This window comes from Triturus cristatus, chromosome 8, assembly GCF_964204655.1.
Source record: "Triturus cristatus chromosome 8, aTriCri1.1, whole genome shotgun sequence".
Classification (NCBI taxonomy): domain Eukaryota; kingdom Metazoa; phylum Chordata; class Amphibia; order Caudata; family Salamandridae; genus Triturus; species Triturus cristatus.
In genome coordinates this window covers 472,418,018-472,443,896 of record NC_140591.1, presented here as the reverse complement: position 1 = coordinate 472,443,896, position 25,879 = coordinate 472,418,018, and the positions used below count along the sequence as shown (strand labels likewise).

At 45.2% G+C, this 25,879-nt stretch overlaps 1 protein-coding gene across 1 annotated transcript in view; it reads left to right on the top strand.

The window, feature by feature from the left end:
- Positions 1–25,879, top strand: part of NAA16 (N-alpha-acetyltransferase 16, NatA auxiliary subunit) — a 597,575-nt gene that overhangs the window by 519,609 nt on the left and 52,087 nt on the right. Inside the window, exons 15-16 of the mRNA XM_085621946.1 lie at positions 11,765–11,958; positions 23,168–23,276. Coding sequence (XP_085478072.1) covers positions 11,765–11,958; positions 23,168–23,276 — 303 coding nt within the window. The remainder of the gene's footprint in view (positions 1–11,764; positions 11,959–23,167; positions 23,277–25,879) is intronic.

Sequence of the window (25,879 nt, the reverse complement as noted above, 5' to 3'; positions counted from 1 at the left end):
CTAAACTAAGTCTCGACAATTGCGACCCAGTGACTCATCCTGCAGCTGAACTCCTGCCAAGAACCCAGTGGGTTGCCAGCACTTGGCAAATTGCCAGCAATCTCCCTTGGAGTAGAGGAGCTACTTCCCTGCAGTCTGCAGGCACCGAAACACAAAGTCCAGTTACTGCTCCCCATGAAAGCCTGAAGGTCAGATCTGTCCCCACCACGTGAGGAGACACCAGGACTGACGGAGCCGTACAAGACCAATACCTGGGGTACCAGACCCCTTGCAACAAGCAGAGACTCTGAGAATCCAGTAGGGACTCCAACGACTCCAAGACAAAGCAGCCGTCAAAGAACGTCAGCACTGCAGAGACCCACTTCCAAAGTGGCCCAGCTGTTGGTTTTTCCACCCTCAACAGGCGAGACCAATGACCGCAAGGCTCCAGGACAGACATAACCCAGCTGACCTCTTCGCTCTGTAACACGACCCCACCCCCCAGGCCAGGTACGGCAGAACAGACGGTGCTCTCTTGTCCCCCAGACCCTTGTGACCTGAGCCCCCTGTTGTGAGCTCCCGGACTTGTCCTTCTCAGCAGCCTGTTTGTAGGTGGCCCCCTTTCTCCATACCAACGTAGCACACACAGCTACCAACGTGACCTGCACCTGTAACCCCAGGGCAGGTAACGAGAGTCTGCTGGTAGTCCTTTGGACCTTGACCCCCCTATCAATCGAAATCCAGAAGAAGACCCCACAGAAACTAAATGCAAATAACTATATGCTATGCATGCCCTTTCCCCCATAGAAAAGCATTGTGCATAAAGACGCATTTAAGTACACATTTTTCTACCTGCTAAAATTAATATCTGTGCACATTGCCACTAGACAGTATAAGATGCTGATGCTTTGGACAGTCATATTAAGGTAAATCACAGCTGAAGTAGGGAGATAGTTTCACAGCATCAAAATCATAAGCTTTTGTAGGCATGCCTCTGTCCCCATACTTCCTTGACCACTGCTACCAACCATGCTACTGTGTATTGATGACAAGGTCTCCAACTTCTTAAGAGTGATTTTCTTTATCTAATGAGGCGGTGGAATGCCACTTTGACAGGTCTTTGTTTTCTGTTATCTGATGCTCCACATTGTAAAGGGGTCTTCCATGTTAATCAATGTCCTTTTGGATCAGTGGTTATTAATGACACAAAGCTTCTTGCCGTTAAAAGTGCCTTCATATTAGCATTTATTTATTATGGCCAGTATGTTCTGTAAAAGCTGCAAGTTCCATCAGTCCTTCCTAACAAATGTTCATTGTTTATTCCAAAAGCTCATTATATGAGCATGAGGAGGCTATACATTTATTTTTATTTTTTTTGGGGGGGGTTGGTTTTGAACTGCTTTTATTGATTTTTACATACATTTCCATTATATTACGCATACTCATGGGTACTGCAGTATAAACACAAATTAGTTTCGGTGTGCATACCTGCACCTTACCCACCTTCATTTGTTGCGCCCATGCTTTCTCACTGTGCATTCGTATTCCATGGGAATGGTCAGTTGTTAAAGGCTCCATGTGTGCTCACAGTTGTATGCCCCTTCCCCAGCATTAAAGGCTATAGTGAAGTGTACTTTAAAAACAACAAAACTAACTCCCAGTATCTGCAGGAAGTATCATTAGTGTCCAGTGTGGAGGGCACGTCTATATGAGAGCTCAGTAAAGAAAATGAAGAGAGTCTAGTCACAATTAGTGCTAGTGGAGGCGGGACTAGCCACCCATTTATGATGATAACTCAGAATACCAGTTGGAGGTTTCCGCCCACCCAGCCGTCCTCTGCTCTACATAATCATTGCTCAATGTCTAAAAAATTGTTTGCCACTTCCATCCACTACTCTGGCAATGACTTCCTGTGAATTCCTCTGGCTTTATCAGAGCGCAATGCTATCCCTTCAGCTAGTGCCGATGTCTCAACCTCTGCCTTCCGCCTGTTATGAGATGGCCATAATGGTCTTACAGATAAACATGCTGTAGGTTCTTCCTTGGTGTAATATGACACCGAGAACAACTTTGTCATTTTGTAAACCTATGTTGGAAATTTCCCTGGTAAGCAAGTCTCCATTGCACCTAGGATAGTGTATTGCATTTATTGTCTAGTCTTCCTGAGGGGATTCACGTACCATCCACAAACACAGTGGACTGTTTGTAGTGCAGGCAGTAATCCTAATCTGCATGAATTCTGCAACCATTGGCCCTTGGCTACAGTATCCAGATTGTATGCTAAATATGGGAAAGCATCCGTTGCACTGTGATATGTTCATGCCTGCTTTGAGACTGCTTCTACCTGACAACATACAGTTGGTGGCATGTGTAGCTGTAGATACACATGCTTTGAATCCTCCTAACATCTAGTGTTTGGCTCAACGTGCATAACTTGTCTTTCTTTGAAGAAGTTTTTCGAGTCACAAGGTGTAGTGATTCCTCCCATGACTTTAAATGCACATGGGCATCATCTCCATAGTTAGAATGTTTTCTTCCGCAGTCTGGGTCGGACGTGCTTCACCGGAGCTCTGAGTCAGCACCGCATAGCGTTCTTCGCCGTGGCTTCTCTACTCTTTGTAGCTTTCGATCAATCTTTCGGTGCACCAACCTTTTTTTCATTCAGTTGTGGTCTCTCCATCTGAGCTGCATCTTTGGGTTCATTTACGCCTCGCAAGGGGCGTTCATAGAGTCTCACATGTGAGCATCCAAGTGTCATAATGGAAAAGATACCTTTTTGCTACTGTCCACAGTGCCATTCCAAGTACTCATGGCCAGATCAACACGGTCTGCAACATCTGCCTGTCCCTGGAGCATAACTAGGCCTTCTGCTCCACTTGCCTCCACTTCCACTCCAAAAAGACCATTGGGAATCGTCATGATCGTGGACTCACCCAGTACCCATGGAGCAACTTTAAGACCACGAAACACCAACATCTTCAGGGTACATGCCGAAAAGGCTGGAGGGGGTCGACGTTGTAATGATCGCGTCCTTCAGTCCAGAATCCGATTCGCCCTCAGACTTTTAGGTTCAAGACCTGCAGCCCATACTGGGACAGCATCAGAAGTCAAATTCTGTGAGTACTAGTTCACTCCTGGCCACTCACTGCCCCTCCGAGGACCAAACACCCAGCCCAATATTGGGGACCTCTAGGAATTCGACGTTTGCTCCGACAGACACCTCTGAGACTAGATGATGCTCAATGTTGAAAACTGCCTCAAGGCCAAAATAGCCCTTGGTGCCCATTTGGCCTTCCACGGCAGACTCCGAGGACCGGGAGATGGCAATCCTTCAGTGCCTTCAGGAGGAGCTGCACTCACGACAGCAAAGACTGTTTATTCATCCTTCAGATGGGGAAAATCACTGCAAAGCCTCCACCACTGATGCAGGAGACTCTCCCTCGTAAGAGGAAGTTGACTTTTGAGGAGCAACTAGCCTTGGAGCCCCTTCCAACTCCAAATCTCAATAAGCGTCAAGATGCCCCCATGGCCTTCTCCTCCAACACTTCCTCCTCGTCGGCCTCCGCCTCTTCCTCCTCAAGGCTACTACCACTACGTCCCCTGCCTCCTTCCCTGGAAGGGGCTACACGTTACTTCTGTGGGAAGATGAGCCCTTAAATCCTTATGACTCTTCTTATGACCCAGAGACCCAAGATGATCCATGGGATGATTATGGCGTTTTCCCTCTAGGTGACTACGACCGTGCCGCTCGTGTCAGGATTCCTGAACCCTTTGTCTTTGAAAGCTGATTCGCGGCCCCCGCTCCGCGGGTGCCGCTCGTGCCAGGATTCTTGAACCCTTTGTTTATGGATTTTGTTGGGCGCTTCGAAAGGGTGTGAGGGACTGCGAGGCGCTTGCAGCGTGAAGATTTCAAACAGCTGCTGCCTCTTCCCGGACACTCCCCCCTCGCCTGTTTGCCCGCCTACCTGTCTTTAAAAGCTGACTTGCGGCCCCCGCTTCTCGGGTGCCGCTCGTGTCAGGATTCCTGAACCCTTTGTCTTTGAAAGCTGATTCGCGGCCCCCGCTCCGCGGGTGCCGCTCGTGCCAGGATTCTTGAACCCTTTGTTTATGGATTTTGTTGGGCGCTTCGAAAGGGTGTGAGGGACTGCGAGGCGCTTGCAGCGTGAAGATTTCAAACAGCTGCTGCCTCTTCCCGGACACTCCCCCCTCGCCTGTTTGCCCGCCTACCTGCACTATACAATTGGAACTCGCTGACGCAGCGCGGGACGCGCGCGGGACGCGCGCCGGGCGAAGCCCGGGCCAAGGGCGGGCCCGTTCATGCCCGTTCCAGACCGAGCAATACCGGACCGGGCCCCCCCTCTAACGTCTAATGTCCAGTTGACCAGTAACATTTACGGGTAAAATATATTTCCAGGACTAAGTGCTTATCTTTTGATAGCTGTATATTTATTTATTCATTGTTATAGATGGCAAATACCAGAGGGAACAAGAGTAGGTTAAATGTGGATGTATCAAACATTACTGGCCCCATAGATAATTTTATTGTTAGAGCAAACTCAGTAATTGATCAAGGAATTGCAATTATGGAACGGAGAGTCTCACAAGATCTTTTATTAGCACGGCGTTCGTCTATGGGACACATTGCTACAGTTAAAACTCCCGTTCCACAAAGCAATAAGGTAACCACGAATGTAATACAGGTAGATTTACATAGCATCCCAAATACCGTGGACCTTTCACCATCAATGGTGGATTCATTATCTCCTACTCAATTAGAGAGATCTCCACTCCTTGTTTCTGAGTTATTGAGTATTGATTTATCATCCCAGGATTCGATAATTGAGCAGTCGCGAGATGTTAGTAAGCGAGCTGGTTTAAAAACGACAAAATTACCAAAACACCCTCGGAACAAGATAAAGGATAATACCACAAAAAAGTCCAAGACATCAAAAAAACCTACTGCCATAGCGAAGAAAGGGGAGAGTAAACTCTCACTCAGGTCTGCAGCACTCAAAGGACAGCAGTCTAAGGATCTACCCATAAGAGAATGTCCAATAGAAACTGTAGTCAATTTGGAGCCGAATAATGGGGGGGCCTCTTTTGTAACTGACACAAACCATGATATTTTTGAACCTGATCACCATTTAGCCGAACACATTAAGGAGCTTTTTAAAATCTTTCTTTCTCCTATAGAGACCAGGTTGAAACGGATTGAGGGACAGTTAATGGATTTGTCTAAAGCCTCAAAATTCCAGCCAAATCCAGTGATATCACAGAATGAAAGCGAAAGTTTAACCCGCCCAAAATCATCTTTACCGACCCCCCCGATTCTTAAGTCAATGGTCCCTGAAAGAAAGGTAACTAAATCGACATCCACTATGACAGATAATATAATAAATGAGGCTATTAAAAAAAACGCCCCCACAAATTTGGTACAGGAGTCCAATACTGCCAAACATCCCACCTGGGGAGCAAATCTAGGAAACCCAAGTATTAGTTTACCCCCAGAAGCCTCACCATATGTGGTAATACTGACAGGAGTCCCTGAATTGAAGGAGGAATATGAAGAGACAACCGGATCATTAAAAAATAAAGCTCAACACTGGTTAAATATTAACCGACCTTTACCATCTAATAGACATAGCAAGATCTTAATGGTCCGTAGGGTACCCTGGGTGGGTCCAGGAAGTAAATCGATATCGGGCGACTGTGTTTTGGTTAATTTTGATAACCCAGACACAGTCGACTATATTTGCTCCTGGGACACCAATTTAAGCAACGAGGGTATCTTACCTAAACGCCTTTCCTTCTTTTATCCACCCACTTCTCCCTACCATCATTTTCGCAGTAACGAAAATTGGATTAGGGTGGGCACTCGGGATTGCGGTATAGTCAATAGGCGTTGGGAAAGGCAGCACACCAGAGATTGTTCATCTAGGGATACCTGGAAAGGCATACCAACTTTTAATAGATTTGATTGTTTGGAGATGGTGGATTGACTTTTTCAGAAGAACCGAGGCTCTAACGTCCACTATCCTGGTACAGACAAATCACACATTAATATCAACCCCAGGATATCTGCCTCCCTAGTGGAAACTGATGAGTTAAGGGACAATCAGCCTTTAATAACCCAAACAGTATCTCTATTACCTAGCCCATTATTAAATAATGACTTTGTAAATAACCCGTGCATGAGTGAAATAGAACCCTCTCTGGATTACCCCCAAAATCTAAAACCCCAAGGGGAAAAACCAAGAGGGGAATTGTCTTTCCTCTCATGGAATATAGCGGGATTAGCAAGTAAGGTAAATGACCCCATATTTCGCGATTTAATTGCGGAATATGACATTATCTGTCTTCAGGAATGCTGGGAACTAACTGAGACCCATATTTCAGGCTATCGAACATACTTCACCCCCGCCATTCAGTCACGGAGAGGCAGGTGTTCTGGGGGCCTCTGCACCTATATCTCTAATACAACTATTCTGTCCATTAAACAACACATTACACCGGGGCACAATAGTTTTCAGGTTCTCAGCCTAATGGCAGGCGGGAAACGATCTTTTATTGTGGTGAACTTGTATAACAATATCCCAAAGGAATCACAGCAAAAAATTTTGGAAGATCTAATTGACTGTTTACGTTCGCTTAGCCTTAACCACGAACAAAATGATACGTGTATCATACTGCTGGGCGACTTTAACTGTCACTTATGCCCCCTAAGTGACTCAGGTATTTGTGGTATGGTTAACCTATCTGGCGAACCATGCACACATTTTGAGCATACCTCTTTGGGAAATCTGTTTAATGCCCTAATTTTTGACTTGAACATGGGGTTCGCAAATGAACTTTGCAAGCCCCCGGTTGCTTTTCAACCTACATTTAATGGGCGTGGTTTACAGTCTGTAATAGACTATATATTGATTTCTACCTTTCACCACCATATTGTACGGTCTTTCTTAACACTGGATACTGTGATGAGCGACCATTATCCGATCAGCACAACTTTGGATATTGAGCTGTGTATTAGATTGGGAAATAACGTAGCCGAAAACTTATATCACCATGCCCTTTCTTTGGCGAGACAAAACGGCTATGTATTAAAATGGAATAAAGTAGATCCTATAAACTTTCTCCAAAATTTAATTAAGGAACATTATAACAATATCAAGACATGTTTGGAGGAAAATCCCGACCCGCACATGATTGCAAATGCTTTTAACCAGATTACTCTGTACATTAGTGAAAAACTGACAGGAACATCTCGGACAGGGACGAGAGAAAAAACGGAGGGATGGTTTAATTCTGACTGCACTAAAGCACATTCGTTTTTAAAGCGGATCTTAAAGGAAACACCGAAAGACTTGCCAGCAGTCAGATCTGCGAGATTAGCTTATAGAACCTGCCTGAAAAATCGGAAACAGGAGTTGAAAGAGCTTGCGTGGGAGACCCTAACAAAGGCCAGCAAGTTGAGAGATAGCACTGCCTTCTGGAAAGCAGTAAATGCTCCCTTTTTTGTAGATAGAAAAACAGACAAGGTAGAGCTTGCTATCGACGGACCAACTTGGGTGGAACATTTCACTGAATTATATAAAGAAGATGTTCTTCCCGTCACAGTCTTTATACCATACAATCATCAGCTTTCATCTGACCCTGCCCCTTCCACTTCTTTTCCTATTAGCATTTCGTTCTCTGTCCTGGAAGTAGAATTGGCACTATTAGAAAGTTCGAGAAATAAAGCTCCCGGCCCGGACGGAGTCCCTATTGATATATATAAAAATACATTATCCCTATGGTCTCCTCTCTTGACCAATGTTTTAAACAGTTTTAATACTATCGGCTTTCCATCGACCTGGCAAGAAGCAATAGTTGTGCCTATTTTTAAAAAGGGTGATCGAAACGACCCTAAATGCTATAGGCCTATTTCCTTACTTGACACATTGATGAAAGTGGCAGGCAGGGTAATCTTAAACAGATTAAATTCCTGGGCAGAGGAAAAGGTTATCCTTTCCAAGTTCCAATATGGTTTCAAAACAGGCCTAGGTACAATCGAACAGGGACTAAATCTGGCCCTAATTATCGGCAAATACATGACGGCAAAAAAAGGCAATCTTTTTATGACGTTCATTGATTTAAGTTCTGCTTTCGATTGTCTGAACCATGAGGTACTATGGGATACCTTGACAGGCTTGGGTATTGATATAAACATCCTTAATTTCATCAAAGAATTATACAGGGGGGCTGGTGCAAAGGTTCGATTTGGAATTAAAGGAGAATGTTCTACTAAGTTCCCAATAAACAAAGGAGTCCGACAGGGGTGTATCCTGGCACCATTTCTTTTTAATTTATATATAAATGGTGTGGCGGAATTTTTAACCACACAAAATGTAGACTATCCTTTAATTGATGGCACGGCGGTTCCCATTTTATTATATGCGGACGACGCAGTTATCATGGCGAGAACCCAATTGGGCCTCCAAAAAGCTCTAACCTGTTTTACACTGTTTATGAGTACTAGAGGACTAAAAGTAAATATTGGGAAAACCTTTTCCATGTGCTGCTCCTCGAAGAAAAAACTCCCCTGTAATGTTTTTATCGAAAAGTCTAAGATAGCTCTTACAAGTACCTTCTCATATTTAGGGGTTGTTTTTAATGAAAAAGGTTCCTGGAAAGCAGCGATTAGGAGTAGAAACCTTGCTTTCGCCCGTGCACTAGGAGCAGTAAAACAGTTTTCCAACAAATTGGGGGGTAGGCCTGCACGCATTTTAATGGACATTTATAACGCCAAATGCATTTCAACCGCAATATATGGTTCTGGCCTATGGGGCATTGCTGACTGTCAAGAGATCCAAGTAAGAGAAAATTCCTTTCTGCGCTATCTCTTGGCGGTCCCAAATTCGTCCCCCACATATATCTGTCATAAAGAATTAGACCTGCCATACATTTCAGATTTGATTAAAGTTAGCCCCTTACTGTTATGGCACAAGATATGGACTAAAGAGGAAACTGTCTTTAATAGATCTATTTTGATTGACTGTCTTAAATTAGAAAGATGCATGGATATTCCCTGGATTGCTTACATAAAAGAATTTATGATTAAGATGGGACACCCAGCCTTCTTTGAAAACCCTGGTTCATTAAACTCGATGTCCAGGAAGGATTACAAACAAAGGTGCCTTGACTTCCTGGAAAATCGACGCTGGTGTGATGAAATAAGCAAGAAATCAGTACTCCAACATAATTCACTGCTACAGGCCCCTGGTCTACAGTTGTACCTGTCCCCCGATTTTCCCAGTTATGACAGGATGCTGTTAGCCCGTCTGAGAGTTGGATCTTATTTTAGATTAATAACTTTCCCAGCTAGAAATGATTGGTCTTCACATCTAATTAAGTGTCCCTGTGATAATGTTGCAACACAATCGCAAATACACTGTGTCCTATTTTGTAAATTTTATTCATGGGGAAGAAGGCTATATTTGATGCCCCTACTGAAGTCCTGGGGATTCAGGCAGTGTAGGCCTGCTTTTCTGAAACTGCTCTTACTCCAAGATGAAATAACCATTAATGCCTTAGCCAAGTTTTTAAAATTTGCTATTAGGTGTAGACTGTCGATGAACTAAGGCAGAGCCTGTTTTTTTGTTGAGTAACTCGACTAAGCCGTATATAAAGCTGTAACACTTTTTTCTTAATGTAGTATTTTTTAATATGTATGTATTTTAATGTTGCTTTTATGGTTTTTATACTGAAATCGAATAAAGCTATCTTGACTTGACTTGACTACGACCGAACCTCTACCCTGCCAAACCTACCCTCCTGACACTATCACCTCGTATCACAAGGCAATTCACAGGGCAGCCAAATTTTACAAGGTGGACCAGAAGAGGAGGAATTCCTGGTGGAAACCCACACCCAGCGTGCCACCCAATTTTTGCGTATACTTAAGGGAATGCTTAAACCTATGCAATGGGTCTTTAGAGATCCAGTTAAGGCCAGAGTTGTCACCTCAAGGGTTAGTAAGAAATACATGCCTTCGCCCTCTGACCTTCCCTACATTAGAAGCCAGCTCCTGCCAGACCCCGATTTTGCAAACCTCAAGTAAACAGGCAAATGCCCAAAGTACTGAGGATGCCCTGGTGCATGAAAAAGACATTAAAAAGATTGATGAAGCAGGAAAAAGGGTTGTCTCACAATCTGCAACTCACTGGCATATTGCCAACTCCATAGGGTTGTTAGTGAGATATGATTGTGCCCAGTTTACAAGCACTCTACACTTAGTTAATTTTCTTTTGGTTTCCTCTTGGTTTCTTTTTGATTTCTTTATCATGACTAAATGCATTCATTGCTGTTCCTTTGTGTAGACTCCATCGTGTACACTGATATCTTACGATCCAATTTGTGAATTTTTCAAAGAAAAAGAATCGTGGTGGAGTCATTGTTTTTCTGTATATATGCATGTTTTGGTTCTGCAATTCATCAGCAGTTTTTGGTTGAATTGCTTGGTTTGGCTCACTTTTCCACCAGATCACCTCTCCTGTATGTTTAACTTCTATGATAGTCTTTTAAAGTGGATGAATCTACAGGAAGAAGTATGCTTTGTAATGTGTTTATTATGTATTATCATATTTTACTATCCTCCATTTGTTCTTAGCCTAGTGATTAGTACTTGATACGCTTTTCGTCTGCTGTACTATGAGAGTGTGATGCTTTCGCTATAAATTGTACCCATCCAGTCTGACACATTGGGATGCTTCTACGATGAGTATTCTGCAGGGAGATTAAAAATCTGTCCTAAAAAGGCAATTAATTTGCTCATGGACAGGGATTTCATGAAACTGCAAATTGTACTTTCTGATCTCTAAGTGTGAGTCTTAAAAATACCTAAAAAAAGGCATTTATAGTCCGCCCACAAGCGAATTTGCCTCACCAGTGATTCACTAGCCTCCTGTTAGTGTAGCGCTGGTGAAATAACATAGCATCTAGAGACAAAGAACTTGTTTGTTGGAGAGTTCCAAGAACGTGAATAGGAGAATTGAGAAGAAAGTTCTAAAGCTCATAAGGTTATTTGCGTAATAAACACAGATGTAAAGAACCAATGTCAGAATAGGGTTTTTGGTAGCGAAAATATAGAGATTTTAAAGTATTTAAGTTTGCCAAACATTTTAGTAATGGGACATTTAGAAATGATTGTAGTTGATTAACCAAATATGAAGCATAATCAAGAGATTTGGTAAAAAAACATTTCACTACATTTTTACAGAGCTGCATAGCCTTTGCAGAGCCAAGAATGCTGATAAAAAATCTGGTCTTCATTGCCTTTCAGTGGCATTAGCTGTCAGGCCAACCTATCCGTTACATTCTTTGGCATATTTTTCTGCTATTTGTCCTCCTTTTTTGGCAATTTAGGAAATATCATGGTTGCAATAATGTAGAACGTTTGATGGTAGCAGTAACCTAAATTTGTAGAACTTGCTCCAACAAAACTGTAAGCACCGTGGCAACCTTCCTCTAAAAACATAAAAAAAATAAAAGGTTACCTCAGAACCCCAGATCGTCATGTTTTGTCCAGGGAAAAGGATTTATTAAAGGTGCTTTCTAGGCTTTCACTGCGACAGACCTATTTTGTATTTTTATTAACTACGGCAGGTAACAGCCAACCTCCATTCCACCATTTTTCTTGTTCACATAAATGTATCAATACTAAGAAGTAATTGTTAAACAGTAAAATAAAGTGTGACGTTTTTAGGGATTTTCAGTAATTGATTTTGAATTTTGATGTGGTTTACAGAAAATCTTTCAGCGAAAGAACTTAAAAAGCTGATGAGCAAGCAAAGAAGGGCACAGAAGAAGGCAAAACTTGAAGAAGAGCGAAAGCATGCTGAAAGAGAACGGCTACAGAAAAATCAAAAGAAAAAAAGAGACGAGGAGGAGGAGGAAGCCAGTGGTCCTAGAGAAGAATTGGTCCCTGAAAAACTGGAAAGGGTATACTCAGTAGGACTTTAAATAAAAGATTATAATTATATTATTTATGATGCTCTCCTTTAAATCGTTGTAGAAATACTAATCCTACTGTATTTGCCTACTTCACCTACATCATGGCTGTCTGAATCTTTCTGTAACTGTTGACCATATCGGTTCTTTAGTTGTGAAGAATGGCCCGGTGCACTCTTATCTTCACAGCCCTCGCTTTTTTGAGGACTCCTTACCAATGAAACTTTCATGTGTTCTTAATAGTATTTACTCCCCTCAAGAAACTCCTTGCACTTTAAAGGAATAAGGAATATTTTACTTTCTGATGGATACTTCTAACCACAGGTTCCTCAGCTTGGAATACCTCCCAGCGGTCCAACTGAAGCTTTCCTTCAGCAGTGGCTCTATAGCTCCCCAGAAGTGACAGAGTGGAGCTGCATATAAGTGTCACCCATGCTCCCTGATGTCAGTTCCTTTATTTCCTTGGCTTTCTGATGACTTCTAAATCAAGTTCCTGAGTTTTACTCCATCTTTGATGGCGCAGCAGACTAAGGCTTTTGAGGAGGCCATGCTGCAGATGTTTGTGTTTCTGCCGCACATTCGGGTCTCAAGGAACTGGAGGGACTCCCAGTGCTGCCGTCAGCGGATCCTTTTTCAACAATTGTCGAACCCTTGGGATCCTCCTCATGTCCAGTACAAGCTTACACCCTGGCTCAAAAACATGCACTGGACTTTTCACGTTAACACCAGAACCAATGCTATCAGGTCCAGAAGTGGATCTAGTGCTGATTATGATGTTGGACACTGAACTGACTTCGGCTCAATCTCGACCAGTGTTGCACTACGACATTACAAAAGCTTGACTGGTCGTCATACATCCTCTGACCTGGTACCTCTACTAGGGCAGACCTGCTAGAAGAGGCTCCATTATCCTATTGACTCTAGACAGGGTACACCCTAGGATGGGGATGTTGATGGTGGGGATGGAGATGGTTTTCTCCCCAGTCATAATACAGATGATGATTGATACCTCCCCTGGGGTAGGGTTTGACTGTCCACTTGGGTCACCAATTGAAAAAAGTGCCTCCTTGGCATGGGGATCTGCAGGGTAGCTGAGTTCCTAGATTTACAACTGCTCTCAGTTGAGACCAAAACAAATGTACTTCCAGAAATTTTGTAGCATATGCCAGTTACGTCTGAGCCTTTGCTCGCTTTTAACGAGGCCCTCATCAATACATTGATGGCCACTTGGTCAAAACATTGTTCCTGCCCACTAGTGAATAAGTAGGTGGCCATGCGTTACAGACCGACTCTTGGCGATCACGATTTTATTAAAAACATCCTACTTCAGAGAGCCTTGTGGCTCAGGTTTCAACCAGTAAATTGAATCCCAATTCATTCCCTTCAACTCCTCCAAGTAGGGAATCCAGGGGGATTGAGGCTTTTGACAAATGTATGTTTTCCTCTGTCAGTCTACTGTTGTGGTCGGTTAATGCTGTGTGACTGTTGGGTCACTAAATGCATGCCCTGTGGGACATTGCCGTCAAAAGACCTTCTGGCCTCCCTGACTCAGATATTTCATGATAGCCAGGATGCTGCCAAATATGTTATCTGCACTGGGCTAGATTCTATGGGGAGGACAGTTGGTACCAGTGTTATACTTCGATGAAATACATGGATTTGTGTCACAGGATTTTCTGCTGATGTACAAGCCCCTCTTGTCAATGTCTTTAATGGCTCATGCCTTTTCTGTGAAAAGGCACATTCTCCCTTGGAGTGTTCTGATGAATTTAGATCCACTGCTTGCTCAATTGGTCTGTTGACCTCTGCCAAGCAGTTTCCATACCAGTTCAAAATGTCCAGAGGCTATTCCACAGGGTTGGTTTATGTATACAAAGGCCTGCAATCACAGCAGTCACCATATTCCTTTTGAAAATGTTCACCTTGCTCACAGAGCAAAGGTCAGCAGGGCCATCAGTCCTCCTATCCTCCCTTCCCTGCTGCAACAGCCACCAAACCTCTTTAGTTTGCCCTAAGTGTCACATGTCCATCCATTGGTGGACAGGAGCCAGTACTTCTGGTAGTGGCACTCCACCTTCCCCAGTGTGAGAGGTCGTCAAATGATGAAGCATATCTTGATATGTTACGGGTGAGACAACCTCTTAAAAATCTTTTGATGATCCTTTCTCAAAGAAAGTCATCACTGTGACATTCCAGTTGTGACCTCGTTACCCTCAAGTAGTTTAGTGTTGTACTTACAAAATGTTATCCCCACCTTTTCTTTTTGCCCAGAAAATATTCCCCCTACATCAGAGAGTATTTCATAACATTACTTGTCCATGCTTGTACTGGTGGTGCGATCGTTACTCTCCAAAGGTGCCATCAAGACGGTATCAGACTTTGAAAGAAAAGAGGGTTGATACTTTAGCTATTTCCTTGTGCCTTCGTCACGGGCCTGCTTTGGACCTTCGACCGATGAAGGCCTTCTTGTGGAAGGACTAAGTCAAGATGCTCAAACTGACTCAGATCCTGTCTGCCGTGGACTGCGACGACTGGATGGTGTTCTTGGACCTATAGAACATGCGTTTTTATATACTCATCCTACAGTCCAACAGGTGTTACCTGCGGTCCAAGGTGTCCAGGAGCATTTGCAGTTTGCTCTGCTTCCTTTGAGCCTCACAAGCATGTTGCATGAAGGTTAAAGCGATGGTCGCGACCCATTGTCTAACCTCCGGGATACCACTCTTTCTGTACCTTGACGAATGTCTGTTGAAGGTAGGCTTGCAAATGTTAGTCATAGACCACCTCAGTTCAACTACTAACCTCGTAACATCGTTGGGGTTCACTATCAATGAGGCAATGTCGAATCTCACTCCTTCACGATGGCATCCATTTATTGGAGCTGGGTGGGGCACAGTGTAGTTCCAGGCCTTCCCTCCACCACAATTAGTTCGGGACATTTGATCTATGATCCTAGTATTTCAGCCTTGGTCCTTGTGAGCACAACTTTGAAACTTTGACCGCCTAGCCTCCTGCATCCTCCCTGTCGGCTATGCCAGGTGGCATATTCAGGTTGTTCAGTGAATTCAGTTTCCAGTCGGCCTTGCATCAAGAAAATCTTTCAGATGTGTTCCAGGTTTCAGAGGAGGTGGCAAACAATCTGGCTGCTCAAACAAAATTGGTTCAGGGACAATCCGTTCCCCACCCTGAGCTGACTGTGGTGACTGGCTCAATCCTGCTGGGCTGCAGAGGCCATCTGGGGGAAGTGGAGCTCAGAAGACTTTGAACTCCAACACATTTTCAGCTCCACATCAATCTGTTGGAGTTGCAAGTCGTTTTTCTGACTCTCAAGGTCTTCCAGGTGTCCATCAAGTGTCCCAAGTACTGTGCCAGGAGGCTCTTTGCCTCTGGAGTTGGTTGGAGCGTCAGGACATTACCCTGATTAGCAACCACCTGCCAGAGTCCCTGAATGCCACAGTGATTGAGTTGGACAGGTGGCGTCTGGCAGATCGCAAGTAGTGTCTATTGTTCGAGGCATATGAGCTGCAGATTGTACACTTAGCATAGGTCGCCATCTGGTGTTGGGCCCGGATGTTTGCAGTTTGTTTTTCTTCTTGGACCGTCTTTGGAAGTCACGAGTTTGGTGACTCCTCCTTCGGTCCGTACTGCGCATGGGCTTCGGCTCCATCCTCAGATTGTTTTTTTTCCGCCATCGGGCTCGGATGTGAATCTTCGTACTCCGGCTTCGAACTTCTACGGTTCCAGCCTCGACGGAAAATCCTCGATTCTTCGAGTTCCTTCATCATCTTCATCTCTCGAAGCGGCACTTTTTCCATCCCGTACATCGACACCGGCCTTCGGGCCCTCCGCGACTCCGGTCCCGGCCGATGGAAAGGACTCCGTTTAAAAAGTGCCCAAAATGTGGGTCTAAATTTCCCCACACCGACCTCCATCAGGTGTGTAACCTTTGCCTCTCTCCGGAACACGAGGCTCGAGACTGCCCCGCCTGCAAGTCTTTTCGATCGAAGAAAACGATCCGGGATCGAAAGGCTCGACGCACCATGGCGCACTCATCCTCGACAGTTCCACCGGACATCTTCGGAGACGACGCCGAAGCTTCGGGGCAGACACACACCGAACTGGGAGAAGACATCGTCAGCGCTTCCGAGGCCGACGACTCCGACCTGGAGGACGTAACACCAGGACAGCGGGCCGTGAGTACAATGCCCCCTCCCAGCCCCGCACCGAAAACCAAAGAGACTCCGGTTACTCCCTCGCCTGCCGGCCTGGGCAAAACCAAAACCAAAGCCTCGATCACCCCACCTTCGGGCCCGGTGTCGAAGCACTCAAAGTCTCACGGCAGCTCGGGATCGAGCCAGCCGACGCCCGGTGCCGATAAACACCACTCGGCACCGAAGCCTGCAAAATCCAGCTCGACTCCGAAACCACCGGTGCCGAAGCCTGGACACTCGGCGCCGACCAAACACAAACAGAAATCGGTCGGCACCGACGCTCCGGCGCCGAAACAGCATTCGACGCCGAAACACACGGAGACCTCCAAAAAGCAGGGCGTACACAGAACATCGAAACCTCCGGTTCCGAAATCGCCGGTGCCGACAGACGACTCGGCGCCATTGGCTCTGTTTACACCAGACCCTTTACAAAAGACTTTGTCCAGAGATCCAAAGACTGGCCTTTTGACTGTGATTACTAAGAAGCGTCGCCTTGAGGCTCCGGCTCCTCCTCCTCCACCCAAAAAGAGGGACTCAGCTACTTCTCCCCTTAGAGTACCCTCCCCACTGCCACCCCCCCTCCCACCACCACCCCCTCCACCTTTACCTCACTACGATCCGGCCCCATCCCCAGACCCGGATGACGGGGACCCGGACAATGACCCAGGGGACGCCCCAATGGATCCCACTCCACCAGGGACCCCAGATCCATGGGAGGATTATAATAACCCTGATGTACCCAATGTACCTCAAGACGACCTATACCCATCAAGGCCGTCTCCTCCAGAGGACTCTTTAGGGTTTCACCATTTAGTGCAGAGAGCAGCACACTACCATGGGGTGGACATGCACACGGAACCAGTGGAAGAAGACTTCCTACTGGATACATTTGATTTACAAGATCGTTCCACTGCTATTTTACCCATGCTTAAGGGTGTCACCAAGCACGCTACAGAGGTATTCAAAGACCCTGTCAGAGCCAGAGTACTAAACCCTAGAATAGAGAAGAAGTACAAGGCGGCACCCACAGACCCTGCATACATCAAGGGCCCTGCTCCTCTAGATTCCCTAGTTGTCTCCACAGCTAGAAAGAGGGCTAACTCCCAATCTTCAGGAGATGCCCCACCACCAGACAAGGAATCTAAACTTCTGGACGCGTCTGGTAAACGCACCGCCTACCAGGCTGCAAACATGTGGCGCATTGCAAATACACAAGCACTGCTTGCGCGATATGATAGAGCACACTATGATGAATTAGAGGCTCTTATGCAGCACCTTCCAGAGAAATACAAACGCCAAGCTCATGACCTGATACAGGAGGGCAAACTAATCACAAACACCTCCATTAAGTGTGCCCTCGATGCAGCAGACACTGCTTCTAGAGCCATAAACACCAGTGTCCTGCTTCGACGCCATGCCTGGCTCAGGATATCAGGGTTCAAGCCTGAGGTCCAGACATCAATACTTAATCACACCTTTGACCAGCAAACACTCTTTGGCCCAAAGGTAGACGAAGCGCTCGAAAAAATGAAGAAAGATACAGACACAGCGAAGTCTATGGGAGCGCTCCAGACCCAAGCCTCTAAGCGTTCCTTTCGACGCTCGTCCTTTCGTGGCACAGGTAGAGGCTCCTCCACCGATAATGCCTCTACCTCCTACAAATCCCCTCCTCAAAATACCTTTTCAAAGGGCAACCAAAGAGGTGGTTACAGAGGCAACAACAATAAGGGCAGGGGCAAAACCAACAATACCCGTTCTGCCACCCCACCCGCACAATGACTCCCCTTCGCTCCCCCCAGACCATTCCACTCCGGTCGGGGGCAGACTACAAGATTTTATCCACGTATGGGAGTCCATAACATCGGACAAATGGGTGACCCAAATCATTCGGTCAGGGTACTGCCTCGAGCTAACATCTACCCCACCCAATATCCCACCAAGGCACCGTCCAATGTCCCAAGAGCATTCCACACTGCTCAAACAAGAGGTACTCTCGCTCCTCCAGAAACACGCCATAGAGCAGGTACCCGACAATCAACGAAATTTAGGGGTCTACTCCCTATATTTCTTAATCCCAAAGAAAGACGAGACCCTCAGACCCATTCTGGATCTCCGGCCTCTAAATGCCTACATACATTCAGACCACTTTCACATGGTCACCTTACAACAAGTCCTCCCACTCCTCTGCCAGGGAGACTTTCTCACAACACTGGATCTGAAAGACGCGTACTTTCACATTCCAATACACCCCTCTCACAGAAAATACCTCAGGTTCGTGGTGGACGGGCAACATTACCAATTCAAGGTTCTCCCCTTCGGGGTCACCACTGCACCACGGGTGTTTACCAAATGCCTAGCAGTAGTAGCAGCACACCTCAGACGTCAACATGTTCACGTCTTCCCTTACTTAGACGACTGGCTCATAAAAGCCGCGTCCTACCACCAATGCGTGCAACATACAAACAGCACCATCCAACTGCTTCATCAGCTAGGCTTCACGGTGAACTACCAAAAGTCCCACCTCATACCATCTCACACAAAGCAATATCTCGGGGCCACCATAGACACCTCAAAAGGTATTGCCTATCCAAACTCAGCCAGAATCACAAGCATTCTAGCCTTACGCAAAATATTCCTTCCTCAACACTCTCTACCAGCAAGAGTGTTTATGAAGCTCATAGGGATGATGGCGTCTTGCATCTTCATAGTGCCCCATGCAAGACTCCACATGCGTCCACTTCAGGAGTGCCTAGCACAACAGTGGAACCAGGCCCAGGGTCAGCTGACGGATCTGGTGTTGGTGGACGGCCGCACACATCACTCTCTGCAGTGGTGGAACACCACAAACCTTTCCAAGGGACGGCCGTTCCTGGACCCGGTTCCCCAAGTGACTCTAACAGCGGACGCATCGCTCTCCGGCTGGGGAGCGCACCTCTTACACCTCACAATGCAAGGTCTATGGACGCCACAGCAAAAAACGCTCCACATCAACCATCTGGAGCTTTTGGCGATCTTTCTAGCCCTAAAATCTTTCCAAAAGCAGGTTTCAGGCAAAGCAGTCCTCATTCGCACAGACAACATGACTGCGATGTATTATATACAGAAACAGGGGGGGACACACTCTCCCCAGCTCTCCCGCTTAGCCCAGAGCATATGGAGATGGGCAATTCCCCAAAACATTTTTCTCCTGGCACAACATGTTCCAGGCGTACAAAACACCATAGCAGATCTGCTCAGCAGACAGACTCAACAACTACACGAATGGGAACTGCATCCACAAGTTCTTCACCCATTCTTCCGACAGTGGGGGCATCCTCAAATAGACCTCTTCGCCACCCACGAAAACAAAAAATGCCCAAGCTTCGCCGCCAGATACCCACACCCATTGTCCAAGGGCAATGCGATATGGATGAACTGGTCAGGCAGATTTGCATACGCCTTTCCACCTCTCCCACTAATTCCATTAGTGGTCAGGAAACTACAACAGCACTCCCTCACACTCATTCTGGTAGCTCCGACGTGGGCCAGACAGCCGTGGTACACCACGCTACTACAACTATCAGTGGTACCACATCAAAAACTGCACCTTTCCCCATGCCTCCTAACCCAGAACCATGGAGAAATCAGGCACCCGGACCCAGCTCAGCTCAACCTGGCGATCTGGCTCCTGAAATCTTAGAATTCGGGTACCTTAACCTTCCCCCTGATTGCATGAACATCATCATGGAAGCCAGACGTCCTACCACTAGAGCATGCTATGCCGCAAAGTGGAAAAGATTTGTAATGTACTGCCGTAACAATACAATCAACCCTCTAGATGCATCCATACAACACATCATATGCTATCTGCTCCATCTTCACAGGTGTAACCTGGCGTATTCATCCATACGCCTACACCTAGCAGCGATCGCTGCCTATCTACAAAACAGACAGCATTTGTCACTCTTCAGAGTGCCCGCTATTAAAGCCTTCATGGAAGGCCTCAAACGAGTAATTCCTCCCAGGGCACCACCCTCCCCTGTATGGAATCTAAATTTGGTCCTTACACGACTAATGGGTCCGCCCTTCGAACCAATGCACAAATGTGAGCTACAATTTCTCACCTGGAAAACAGCTTTCCTTGTAGCTATCACTTCCCTTAGAAGGGTTGGTGAAATACAAGCGTTCACCATACAGGAACCTTACATACAAATGCATCACAGCAAGGTCATACTTCGAACAAATCCGAAGTTCCTGCCCAAAGTCATTACCCCCTTCCACCTCAATCAATCAGTGGAATTACCTGTCTTCTTTTCGCAACCCCAATCTGTTGCGGAAAGGGCCTTACACACACTAGATGTGAAAAGAGCGTTGCTATATTACATACAAAGAACGCAACCCTTCAGGAAGACCAAACAGTTGTTCGTTTCCTTTTCTCCACCACATAAAGGCAACCCCATCTCAAAATCAGGGATAGCTAGGTGGATTGTAAAATGCATACAAATTTGCTATCAGAAGGCAAAGAGAACATTATCTGTTCCCCCTAAAGCCCACTCTACAAGAAAGTTAGGGGCTTCTATGGCTTTTCTAGGGAATATACCCTTAGATGACATATGCAAGGCAGCCACATGGTCTACACCGCACACATTCACAAAACACTACTGTGTAGATGTGCATTCCCAGCAGCAAGCTAGGGTGGGCCAGGCTGTACTAAAAACACTCTTTCAAACAGCTGCAACGGATACCGGTGGTCGCCGCTAAGGTTGGGTACTGCTATATAATCTATGCTAAGTGTACAATCTGCAGCTCATATGCCTCGAACGGAATATGCTACTTACCAGTATGCATCTGTTCTTGGCATGTAGAGCTGCAGAGTTGTACACGCCCACCCGCCTCCCCGGCTACCTGTATCCGTTCCAGTCCATCTTATTTAGATACAACACACATGGGTTTCTCACTGTTATTACTACGCTCCATCATTTCCCTGTTGGCGAAAAACAATCTGAGGATGGAGCCGAAGCCCATGCGCAGTACGGACCGAAGGAGGAGTCACCAAACTCGTGACTTCCAAAGACGGTCCAAGAAGAAAAACAAACTGCAAACATCCGGGCCCAACACCAGATGGCGACCTATGCTAAGTGTACAACTCTGCAGCTCTACATGCCAAGAACAGATGCATACTGGTAAGTAGCATATTCCTTCCGAGGTGGCGCTGGACATCTTCCAACAGTGAGGAGAACCCTGGCTAGATCTTTTCACCACTGTCGAACGCATACTGTTTAAAGTTTTGCACTTTGGAGTTTCCGCAACAACTCTCATTAGGAGACGTATTCCAGCTTGCATGGAACACCGGTCTCCTGTACCACTTGCTGTCCTGAGTTCTGAAAAAAATGAAGAATGACCGGGCCCAAAGCATTCAAGTGACTCATGATTGGGCCAGAAGAGAGGGGTACCTTGGCCCTTCTGGGCATGAGCATCTGTCCTCCAATCAGACTACCACTTCGGGAGGATCGTCTGTCACAGCAACCGGGTAGGCTTCGCCACCTGAACCTGCACCGTATACACCTACATGCATGGAGATTGAGCAGCAGAAACTGATTGAGTTTGATCTGACACTTTAGATGGTGGATTACATCCTTCCACAAAATCCATTTAAGCCAGGCCTTGGGACTAATGTTGTGGCTTGGTGTGGCACTTGTATGATTGGTCCATTACAAGTAAGCTGTTGGACATCCTTTTGTTTGTTTTATCTGTAGCCCAACAAGGTCTTGCAGTGGGCACTATTTAAGTTTGACTGCCTTCCTGCATGTACCAGACCAACCTTCCTTGTTTAAATAGCCCGCTGTGTGAGATTTATTAAAGGTTTGACATACATATTCCCTCTCAAGCTGTTTGTGATGCCACAATCAGACCTTAACATGGTCTTGATATTTCTCATGTGTACGCCCTTCAAGTGGATTTATAGTTGTTCACTTCATTTCCTGACTTTGAAGACTGTTTTCCCATCGCGAATATATCAGCTTGACGCATGAGTGAACTCCAAGCACTTTCAGTGAAACTGCCATACTCCACATTCCCTCCCCCCGTAGACAAGTTTAAAAAACTGGTGTCCGCACACACGCCTTATATGCTGCTCCTCTCTGTTACTCATGGGGCATTATGAAGTCAGCGTAGAGCTGGATGGTGCCACCGAGCAGCGTGTGGGAGCACTGCTATGGAGAATGTTTTATGTATCCAGTCTGGTCCCTCTGGCATAGTCTCAGGTGAGGAATCTGTGGTTAGATGGAGTATTCACTAGAAGTAGTGTTACTGAAGGTACGCAACTTGTTCTTTAATTTGTGAAGGCTTGTCACCATTTAATGAATCTTTCAACCAATCAGAAAAATCGCCCTTCCAAGTCTAACTTATAGCAATGACCTCTACATGAGTTTATCTTAAAGTGCCCACTAAAAACTGCTATCAGTGCTGACTAAGGCAGCCAGACTTATTCTGTTCCCCCTACTGTGAAATACCATCAGGTAGGCAGTAAAACACTGTCACTGTTGCTTATTGATAAGAGCACTAAATCCAAAATATTTTCCATCCTACTCAAGCATTCTGCTGCACTGAACCACAGTATTTTACCATCTGAACCTATCTTAGCATTACAAGCCTTCTAAGCCTCTAAGATCCTCAAATGCCTGCTTTCTGACTAGTCTAAGATTCACTTAATTGAGATTTTGGGTTGATAGCTGACAACACGTGTGCCACTATTTGAATGCCCAACCTGAATTTGTTTGGGAGGCTGAAAAATACCTACATTTCCAAAATGACTAAAACATGTCTGTTATACAAATACGTTTGACCTCCTAGCTTAATTTGCCTTGCATACTGCAGCCTCCCTCATGTTCTGAAGGTATGCTCTGTTCAGTGCATTACAAACATCCTAAGGAATTAAAATAACAGTAATGTCTAATGTTTTCATTAGTTTCTTTTTAATGCTGTCACACATTTTTTTTCTTTTAAACTAGGTGGATGATCCGTTAGAAGAATCTATCAAATTCCTTACTCCACTTAAAAGTCTTGTTGCAAATAACATTGACACACATCTCTTGGCATTCGAAATATACTTCAGAAAAGGTATAACTAAGTATTTTCATTTGTTTTTGATCTTGCCTTAATGTTAGTTATTTTCATAATCTTCCTCGCTTGTAATGCTGTTTTCTGACCAGTATGGGTTTTTAGCTACATCTCATCCTACAGTTAATTTGTGTGGAGGAAACCCTGGTGTGCTTAGATGAAAAAATAAATGCTTCTATGTCCATCTTTATCTGCTGTTCTAATGTTCTTGGAGCTATGTTTTTGTCATTCTTGTCCAATGCTTTGTGTTTGTAGTGCATGACTATCTTAATAGTGCAAAACTGTCCGTGTACAAACACATTTCTGGTTTGCTAATAACTTTGGCACCGTTTGCTAAACACTTTCTGAAAAATGTTCACCTACCTCAGCTTCCTGGAAATTTTGGGGGTGATCCTTCAAGCGGGCCTAGAAAAAAGCAGGGAGGAGTTCTAAAACACATTTTCTGCATAGGACAATTAGACACCGCTACAACCAAAAGGGCTGAACGGATTGCGCCAAATTTGGCAGCGAGGAAGATCATAGTCCAGAAAGTGTGCTTTTTTTATTTGCTGTAAATCCGTTCTGTAGTTTTTGAGAAATTAAAGTTCAGAATCTTTGTACATTTCTTGCCTCCGAGGATCCCTAGAACAGACAGATCTCAAGATGAGTTCTGATTGGTTGCTATCGCCCACTCCCCGTGGAAGATCCTAACACCAATTAAAAACAAGCATTGGCATAGCCAATAGGTCTTGCTTTTTGGGACCTTATAAGTATTTAGTTATGCAGCACAATATCCTTGGTGCAACAACATCAACTGTTGCATGGCTAAACACTTATAAGGACCCAAAGGCGAGACCTATTGGATATGCCAATGCTTGTTAGATATTGCCATGTAAGCACTACCTAGGAGGTGGAATGATGCAACGATACACCAATCAGCCAATAGCATGCAGTGAGAGAGTAGTGCTCCTGGGCTAGGCCAATGCTCATTATAAGTATATTTTAATGGATTGATATGGTAGTTCAGCCGACTAAAGTTGTTTGTAGCCAGACCTAGAAAACACACATCTCCTATGGTAAGTGGAAAAAAAAGCAACATGCCTTCATGTGAGAAATACATCATATTAATGTGTAATGCACAGCCAATTTATTGTGTCAAGTTCGAAGCAAACAAATCTATATGAAAATCAGTAAGAAATCCTTCATGAATTAAAAAGACGTTAGAATGATATACTCACTCTAGCGATAGATAGATAGATAGATAGATAGATAGATAGATAGATAGATAGATAGATGCCCTTGTAATGAATGTAATAATAAACCACTAGGCAGAAGAGCCCCCTGTTAACTATTACCATCTATAGTGACCATATTTCAGTTAAGATTTACAATTAAATGTACCTCTATCATAACTAAAACAACAAAATTACTACTGCAAATTATGCTGCAGTATCTTACAGAAAATCAGAGTCTATTTCCAAGGGTGACCTTGTGCATAAACCTGAAAAATGTTCCTGACTGTTGTGTGTTGAATGCTCGCAATATGGCAACAAGACAGGGGACACACCTTCTAGTTCAGATGCCATTGACTCACCCACCAATAAAGATGAGGAAGCCAAGGGGCATGCACGACTGCCTCAGGGGGCCAATGGGAAGAGCTGATTAGGAATGTTTCTACTACATGACCACCACAAGAGGAGAACGATGTTCCAACATGTATTGATTTAAAACATAATCTTACTGACACCTTCACCTGCCAAAATCAAACAATGGTTCAGGTATTTAACACATCCGATAGTTATCAGATACGTTGACTACCTTCCAACGCGCAATTCCAACCTGTGCTTAAGCAGTGGTTTAGGCATGGATCGGAATACAACGACCCACTCATAATGAAGCCTATAGTGTTAAAGTGTAAAAAATAACAGGGAAATTCTTACACAAATTGTGACAACATTCTCCTTATAATTTGCCTTTCCATGCCGCAAAATGTAGCTAACTCTGCCGCATAATGTGTCCCTCCCCTGCCGCATAATTGCACTAGGCCTGTGTATGGACATCACATCTTGACCACCTTTAATATCTTGGCGCCAGCTGGAGGCCTTCTTTCTAGCCTCTCTCATTCAGTTGCAAATGAGAAATGTGTCCCGTCAAAGCCACGACCTGCATTCCAGGAAACCTTAAAGCCTCACCCACTTTTCCATGTAAAGCGACCCTCTGGAAGAATCTGACGTGCTGGCATATGCTAACGAGAAGCAGAAGTGGCTGGAGGTCGGGGAAGAGGGGTCAGCCCTGCTAACAAGCTCGAGGATTCTGGGCGCAGGCTGACGACGAGAACCCGCAGTGGGTGCCACAGTTCCGGGGCTACCTCGGGCCTCCAGGCACTGCACCGGAGAGGGATGCAAGCGTGCTGCTGTTCACACAAGGCCCAAAGTACACGTGCCATTGGCAGCTTTCCGTGACCAAAAGGGTAGGGTTCTAAATCATTAATTAACATACTTTATTTAACCCGAAATATGTAATGACGTATTACGCTTTGCTGTAAATTTGCTGGCACAATGTTAGACCTACCTGTATAATCACGCATCAGAGCCCAAACCCCTACAAACTACACATGTCTGTTG